We start from the raw sequence: 8,819 nt of genomic DNA, 5'->3' as shown, positions 1-8,819 counted from the left end.
TATTGAATTACACTTTATATCGTTAGTATAAAAGACCCCCTTTCTTTAATAATAGGTCTCTTCTTTCTAAAAAATAGACCCCCCATGATGAGGCGGCCTGTTTATCAAACAAACCTCTGAGATAGAGACCCATCCACATGGGGTCTCTGAGGCATGTTTGGACGGGTCTCTTCGCCTATTTTTGTAGTAGTGTTAGACTAGATGCAGCTGAACCATTTTGGGCGATATGCTTGGGGCCACGGGCCGAATGACGACTGTTCCCACTACCTGGCGGCCTTGTTGCCACTACATCTTCAGCGAGAAGATGCTTGTTGTAGTCAACCTCAGCCGAAAGTACCAAGGTGGCAAGGAGCTCGGCTAAGGCCGAGGACTTCATTTATTTTTGGTTTTTCTTTTGCTCTCAACCTTTCTTTGCAAGACTAACTGTTGCTTTGCCTATTTAGTGTTGTGTGAAGAGAATTCGGGCATTAGGTACGAGGTGCTTAGCATCACTTAGGAGAGAGATCCGATCACAAATTTGCCTCCTATCACCGATCCGAAGGATCGACCCTTCAGCCTGCGCGCCAAAAGGTTTGAGATCGTCAGTGCTGCTGTATACGAGCAGCGAAAACGTTGGTAGGATAAGCGTGACCCATTCTTCCTTCTTCAAGCTGAGGAAGAGGCAGCTGCAGCCCGCGCTTCTTCCGCTGCTGGGACTTCTACTCCTGTTGCCGAGCGAGCTGAGCAAGCTGCTCTAGGAGTTAAAGAGGACGAAGACAAAAACGAGCGTCTTCTCAAGACTTCGGTAAGCTTTCGGCGTTAACTTTTCTTCTGATTGCTTCTTGTTGTTGTTGTTTTTTTTGTGCTTATACCGCTCTCTGCCCCTCTTGTTCCTTCTTCTGTAGTCTGACGAAAAAAAGAGGGACAGAGGCGAAGGGAGCTTTGAGTCCCCCGCCATCGTTGCTGAAAGGCGGTTTAGGTTAACTAAAGCTCGTCTCCCAAAAAAGATATGTCTGGGAGGAAGAGAAGAGTTGTCATCAAACTGGGGCAATATCTAGGAACCCTTGTTCCTTCTAAAAATCCTCGGGCCGAGGAGGAAAACTAGAGTAGCAGATCATTCCTCCTAGGCCAACTATAGAGGAGGCTAAAGAGAAAGCTAAGGAGCATATCTCTCTTCCTGAGCTGCTGGCCGAAGCTTAGGAAGCTTAATCTAAGGACAAGACCCCTCTTGCATCTCCTCAGCATCAAGGATGGACCTTTCACCAAGGAGATTCAGCGCGAGGCTGACGTCCTGGAGGACTTTCTTGACCACCCCAAAGAAGAGGTAAAGATCTTGGATGGGGAACCTAAGGGGTTCGGTGCTGAGGCCCCGAAGGGTGTTGAGACTGTGAAGGGAGCTGATGAAGCGCCTTCAAATTCTATGGACCAGTCCTTTAAGACATTTCAGTCTACGGACATGGGATTTGCTTCAGCTCCTTTGCTTCATGTCCCTGACAGTACCAGAGACATACTTTGGTCACACCGAAGTTCTGGTATTGTGTTCTTCGGTGATCTGACAGGCCAGTCTAAGCAGCGAAGACTTAGTCTCTTCAGACTATTGCCGGAATAGCGGAGCCAAGTGTAAGGGTTCCTGACCCATTTGCCAAGACTCAGAGGCTGCTAATGCCAGTAAGGTTCCTAACACTTAAGCATTTTTACTTAAGTTTTTTTTTTCAAGCTCTTTTGCTTTGGCTGACTTATATTTAATCTCTACAGGCTATACAAAACCATACCTTGGCTGTCAGAGTGAACAACGAGCTTCGGTTCAAGCAAGAGGAAGCTGAGATTAGGGCCTACCTTGCCGAAATTAAGGCCAAAGCTGCTGAGGAAGAGGCTGCAGTAGCCAAGGAGAGTGCAGACATTGTCCTCAATAACCTAGAGAAATATGTATTTCCTGTTATGGACCAGGGGTACGAGTTGTTGAGGAAATACGAGGTTGAGGACATTCCTGGCCTAGAGTCTCGGATGCAAGAGATTTAGGAGGAAATGGAAATGATGGCCGAGGAGTTTTGGCAAAAGTCTCTTGCAGCCGAGGAGGAGTCGCTAAAAATGCAAACCGATCTGAAAAATGAAATTCAGCGAATCTAGAATGAGCTGAAGGCACAGCAGGAAGAATCCTCCAAAACCCAGGCCGAGCTCGAGAAGGCTTAAGAGCTGCTGAAGGTGCGGGTCTACACCGAGGCTGAATATGATGAGGGTTATGAGAATGGATTTAATTTCACTTGACGACTAGCCTTTTGTTCCGATCCTAACATCGACTGGGATCAAGTGGAGACTTAGGCTTCGGATGACCAAGATGTTCATCTAGTGAACCCTAGCCAAGCTAAAATTGACTTCCTGACCCGTCAGGCCGAAGATGAAGCTTAGGAAAAGGAAGCAGCAGAGAGGAGAGAGAGGGAAGAAGCTTGGAAGAAGGAAGCTGAGAGAGCCTTGGCTAGACCTGCTTCGTCCTCGGCTACTACAACCTCAACTGGCCAAGACACTGCTGCTCCTCATCCGGATCCTGAGAATGCTGAAGCATAGGAATTCATGCAGTCGTCTGCAGAATCTTGCGGATCATCCTAGTGCTCTACTTGAATATGTTGCGTTTGTTTTTGCCTTTTGCCTTTTGCTTCAGCTTGCCTTGTGTACAAGCTCTTTTATTTGCTTTTGAACTTTAACTAGTTAAACTTATCTAGGTAGCTGTATTTTTTAGTCTTGTAGACGGTTGCCGATTTAGAACGTGTGTTCCTTGATTTTTTGAACTTGAATTTCTGTAGCTCGGTGATCCGAGCATAACTTGTTTGCTTTTAATGCACTGCTTTCCCTTCCAATTTCCTTTCTTATTTAATTTAGTCATGCTACTTGTGCTTTTATTTGTTTTGCAAAAATTTTCTAAGTGTTGAGCTTTGCCTTGGGCCTATTTGGTCCCATTTTGCAGGAAGAGTAAGATTGAGTTGTCTGTCGGAGTGCTCCTTGCTCCCTAGAATTTTGAAGTCTCATTTTTCTAAATTCTAAGGTGTTTTCTTGAGTTTGCTTGTACAAACAAAGTCTTGCTTTGTCCTACTTTGTACCACTTAGCAAATTTTTTTAGAGTTCTTCTTCTTTTTTTTTTTTTTTTTTTTTTGAAGAATCTATGAGTTCGTTGCTCGGAAGTCATGGAATCAAAGAGCAGTATTCTCTCGATCCTTAATAAATTTTTCGGGGGAATGACTATCGAAAGCATAATGCCAGCGGTTGGCTATGCTTTGGATATGACTCTTCGGAAGCACAATGCCCGTGGTTGGCTATGCTTCAGATTTGTCCACGACCCCTTTGCCCCAAGGAACTAATTTATCCAAAGTATTGTGCCTTTAGCTTGCTATACTTCGGCTGCAAAATCATTGTTCCTAGTTTGGCGAGTTTTAAGGCAATCCGAAGTACAATGCCACTATTGGGCTATACTTGGGACAGTGCTGAAAGAAATCCTTTGAAAAACATAAAAACGAAAAGTAGAAACTTGTGAAATTGATCATAATGCTGGCTCAAAGGCCTTTCATTAATTTCAAAAGATTCACTTACATAGATTGTTCTCCCCGTAGGGCTCATACATGGAATTTTTTCAGTACATCAGCATTCCAGCGGTTCTTCAGCTTGGTTCCATCCAACTGGAGAAGTCGATAGGTTCTGGGCTGAAGCTCATCGTAAACTTCATAGGGTCCTTCCCAAGTGGCCGAGAGTTTCCCATGAATGCGACCTTTTTATACAGCTACAACATTTCGAAGAACCAAGTCCCCAATTTTGAGTGGTCTTGCATTAACCCTTCGGTTATGGAACTTGGTGATTCTTTGCTTGTATGCAGCCATTATGTCTCGGGCCAAATCTCTGACTTCGTCTTGAAAATCGAGGGATTCTTTAAGAAGATGTTCATTTTCTTTGACTGAGAAGTGGTGTACTCGCAGACTTTCAGTGCCTATTTCCACTAGAAGCACGGCTTCAGATCCATATACTAATTCAAATGGTGAATGTCCCGTAGCCTCTATTTTAGTTGTCCGAAGTGACCAGAGGGTAACTGGGAGTTCCTCTATCCACTTGGACTTTTGATCCTCCACCCTTTTCTTGAGATCATTGAGAATCTGCTTGTTTGCTGATTCGGCTTGACCGTTGCTCAGCGGATGGCAGACCACAGAATAAGCCAGCTTTGTGCCGAACTGATCAGTGTATTGCCTTAGCGACAGATTATCAAATTGCCTTCCATGATCAAAGACGAACACCTTCAGGATTCCGAAGCGAGTGATGATATTCTGCAAAGTTTGCGCGATGATGTTCGAAGCTGCCTCGGCCTCGATCCATTTGCCAAAATAGTCAATGCCGACTATCAGCCATCTTTCTAGTATGGAGCATCGAGAAATGGCCCCAAGATATCTAGTCCCCATTGAGCAAATGGAAAAGGATTCAGGATCGGTTGGAAGTCTTGGGCTGGCTGATGAATAACTGGTGCAAATTTTTTGCATTTTTTGCATTTTTTTACTAGCTCCTTTGCATCCAGGATCATGGTAGGCCATTAGTATCCCGCCCTTAATGCCTTCTAGGCCAAAGTTCTTCCTCAGCTATGGTTCTAGAGATACCGAGGTGAATTTCTCGAAGGATATAGTCAGCATCTGTTGGTCCCACACATGTCAGCAGTGGGGCTGAGAATGATTTTTTCAGTAGCTCTCCTCTAAAGACGATGAATCTTGAGCTGATTCTCTTCAACTTGGAGGCTAAATTTATGTCCTCGGGAATTTCTCCTCGAAGTTTGTAAGCTAAAATGGGGTCCATCCAGCTCAGCTCTGGTGTGATGCAGCAGATTTCAGGTGCTTCATCAAGACTTCTTTCTCGTCGCATCTCCACATAAACAAATCGGTTCAGCTCGGTTAGAGTTGAACTTGCAACTTTGGAGAGTGCATCGGCTTGTGCGTTCTAACACCTTGGGATCAGCTCGACTTCAAAAGTTCTTAGCTTCGCAATTGTCATTTTGATTTTTTATGAGGTAAGCAATCATTGAGGGCTCTTTCGCCTCGTACTTGCCTCAGATCTGATTTGCAACGAGTTGAGAGTTTGTCTTCAAGCAGACATGTTCGACTTCCAGTGATATGCACAATTCTAGGCCAGCAATTGTTGCCTCATATTTTGCTTCGTTGTTCGAAGCTCAAAATGCAAATTAGAGTACATACTCAAAGGACTTGCCTTCAGGCGAGGTATGTACTGTAACACCCTAGAAATTCCTTTCCTTTAAAATACTTATTTTGCCCTTTTAAAATACGTAGTAGGAAATTCTAAGACATTATTGCCAATCGTGAAAACGGCTAAGGCAATTATCAAAGACACACACAGTGGAAGACTCTCCTTAAAACCATTTCAAAACAAGTCAACTTTAAAAGTCAAACCCAACAAAAGTAAAGTAAAACGAAAGTCAAACAAAGTCAACCTACAACTTGGAACCATTGTAGGCTCTTAAAACCAAACAATACCGAAAACCTTTGCATTAGTCTCGTGAGCATAGTAAAATAAATAATATTCAAAGCAATAAAAACACATCACATTTCTATGGAAACTAAGCATGATTCGCTCTTCACTCATGCCCATCATGAAAATGCTTCACCACCTGAAAAGCTTCTCTCTACTTATCCCTACTACTCGCCATTAGATATGGGTCGTCGTAGGGCCAAGGTAAAGAATAGGCCAAACAAACATATAAACACACAATCAGCAATGCTGAGTACATAAGCGTAACTAAAACACACTAACATGCTTTCATCCTATCATCACACAACTTACCTTGTTGCACGTGTTTACAAGCATACAAACATTCAACACTTAACTAGACAAATATCAATTTCCATTTAATTTTGATTACACATCGAACGGGTTTCCAACCAAATTCCTGCCCCAAAATAAAATGAGGTAAACTACACCGGGAGCTAATGGGGTAGGCAAATGTCACATGAAATGACTGGACGTCCTGTGCATAAAATAAATAAAAAGAAAATAACAGCGTCCTGTACTCCCAATAGAAGTTATGGTCAAATATAAAGTCGCATAATTCCCCCCATATGTTCATACTCAAGGTATATACGTTCCAAGAGTTTTAGTGTGTAATCTTTTTCACTTTACGTTGTTTACATATTGTTATACTTGGTGATGACTCTCAAACCATAGCAAAATCAAACACTACAATTCATTCAAGCAATCAAACATACCAATTAATTTCTTGAATAATTAGTGACCATATAATTTAATGTTGAATCCTTTTAAACTTCCTCAGTGTCAAAGACACCTTAAACGCATAATGCGCCGCAAATCCTATCCCTCGATGTTAGAAACACCTTAAGTGCACGTAGGCACCGCAATATAATTTAAACCTGTGTACTAAGAACTTAAATAGCTCCTTCCTCATGCTTATAGCATCAATAAAAATTATATGAACCATAATAAAATTCCCTTTCAATATTCCAAACCAAATTAAACATTTAGTTTAACTAAACATGCTCTCTAGCATGCCAATAATATAAGTGTGGTTCATATCCAACATGCCAACATACTTAATTCCAATCACTAATTCACCATAAATAATTCATACATCACAAATCATTCACCAACATCAATTTAATCACAAATTCCAATCAACACCTATCATGATACTACTTGGAATCAATTCATCATATCCTAGCATGCTTCTACACATTCAAATAAATACCAAGTACGTGAACGTACCTTGAATATGATCTCAAAATCGCCACGACTAAATAAAATCACTCACTTGAAAGTCTCCTACAAACCAAAATTACAAAGAAGTATTAATACCTTTTCCACACAAATTTCCAGCAATATACACACTCTTTAAATCACTCATAAACCCTCTAAAATAATCTAAAATTTTATTCAAAACTCTTACTTTTTTTCCCAACTAATAGGTAATTAAAAATCCATTCATGAAACATAATTATAGGTTATATATAAAAATTCTAGCTTTATTAAACCAAGTAAAATTGCTGTAATTATGTTTAAAAACATCTAATTTAATAATTTAAATCACCTACAATCAAATTCCATCAATATACATTAATTTAGAAACCTAGGGTTTTCAATTTAGGGCTTTTTAATTCAAAACCAAAATCTGAAAATTTATATACATCATACTTATTATCAAACATCATAAAATCATCACAAAACCCAAAAACAATAATTAGATTTAGGGTAGATTTAATTAAAAATAAAAAAGAAAATTAATTTTTTTTTAACACCACCGGCGCACAACCACCAAGGCCGGATGCTGCCGCGCTCGCCTAGTGGCTGCTGCTGCCAGCGAGTGCTTGTGGTGGTGGCCGGATGGCCGGTGGGCAGCCGTGGTGGTGGCCGACGGTGGTGGTGTGTGTGTGGGTGGTGATTGAAGCCTAAAATAAAATAAAGGGGAAGGGGAAAAATTAAGGGGAAAAGAAAATAAGAGGAGAGAGAGAGTTTACCTTTGGGTGCACTCCACCTTAGGCATATGATGGGTATTTATACCCTCTCTCAATATCCCTCCTATTTAAAATTCCTTTACTACCTGTAATGATCCCTTTCCTAGTCAAACTAGTATTTTGACTTTCTTTAAAATTCATTGACTTTTAAAATTATCTTTTTATAAAATAATATGCCCAAATATTTCTAAATCACGAAATTAAATATTTTCAATATTATTAAATAATTAAAAATAAACTTTTAATTAAAATAATTCTTTTTAAACTAATGAAAACACCATATATAATTCATTTTGAATTATTTAAATACTTTAAGAAATACTTATTTAAATTAATATACGTATAAAAATACGGGGTATTACACATACTAACCCCCGCCCCCGAACCATTTACGATGGAGGATCCATCCGTAATAATGGTCCAGGCCTTTTTCTCTTTGTCTAGCGTATCCTGGTATGAAAATTCGATCAGGAAGTCCGCTAGAACCTGTGCCTTGATGGCTGTCCTCGGCTGATAGCTTATGCTGAACTCAGTGAGCTCAAAGGCCCACTTTGCCAGCTTATCGGATTTTTCCACTTTGCCGAGGACTTTTTCCAAGGGTTGATCAGTTAAGACCACTATTTGATGACAATCAAAATAGGGCCTTAGCTTCCGAGCGGCTACCATTACTGTATATGCAACTTTTTTGAGTAGGGGGTAGCGAGTCTTGGCATCCTTCAGAGTGTGGCTGACGATTCCAAGGGCTGATCAGTTAAGACCACTATTTGATGACAATCAAAATAGGGCCTCAGCTTCCGAGCGGCTACCATTACTGTATATGCAACTTTTTTGAGTAGGGGGTAGCGAGTCTCGGCATCCTTCAGAGTGTGGCTGACGAAGTAGATCGTCTTCTGGACCTTGTCTTTTTCCTTTAGCAGAACCATGCTTATAGTGGCAGGGCTAACTGCCACGTACAAGTATAAGGTTTCTCCTTCGGCCGGTCATGCCAGCGTCGGGAGTTAAGCTAGGTGCTTACGGAGCTGCTTAAAGGACTCTTTTTGCTCGTCTTCCCAGATGAGTTCTTTTGTTTTTGGGAGTTTTAGAGCCTTTAATAAGGGTAGTCCCTTTTCCAAAGCTCTGGAGATGAACCTGGATAGGGCTGCCATTCTCCTAGTCAATCGTTGAACATTCCTCTTTGTTTTCGGCTCGGGAAGATTGAGCTCTGCTTGTGCTTTGGCAGGATTGGCATAGATCCCCCTCTTGCTGACCATAAAACCTAGGAACTTACCTGACTTCACGCTGAAGACACACTTTTTCGAATTCTGCTTCATTTGATGCTTTCTCAAGGTGGCGAATGTCTCG

The 8,819-nt window shown here is 41.3% G+C and overlaps 1 protein-coding gene across 1 annotated transcript; it reads right to left on the bottom strand.

The window, feature by feature from the left end:
• Nucleotides 1-3,737: 3,737 nt before the first annotated feature.
• Nucleotides 3,738-4,541, bottom strand: LOC110727248. Its single transcript, XM_021906815.1, has one exon. It carries the CDS (start codon nt 4,539-4,541, stop codon nt 3,738-3,740), a length of 804 nt encoding a protein of 267 aa, XP_021762507.1.
• Between the last annotated feature and the right edge of the window lie 4,278 nt (nt 4,542-8,819).

The sequence above is a fragment of the Chenopodium quinoa genome, unplaced genomic scaffold (assembly GCF_001683475.1).
Source record: "Chenopodium quinoa cultivar QQ74 unplaced genomic scaffold, ASM168347v1, whole genome shotgun sequence".
Classification (NCBI taxonomy): Eukaryota; Viridiplantae; Streptophyta; class Magnoliopsida; order Caryophyllales; family Amaranthaceae; genus Chenopodium; species Chenopodium quinoa.
Note: the sequence above shows the minus strand (reverse complement) of the source record. Positions and strands in the feature narration are given on the sequence as shown.

Bases quoted from the DNA above. Each gene is read 5' to 3' on its own strand.
- LOC110727248 (XM_021906815.1), bottom strand. From the start codon at position 4,541: ATGGCCTACCATGATCCTGGATGCAAAGGAGCTAGTAAAAAAATGCAA.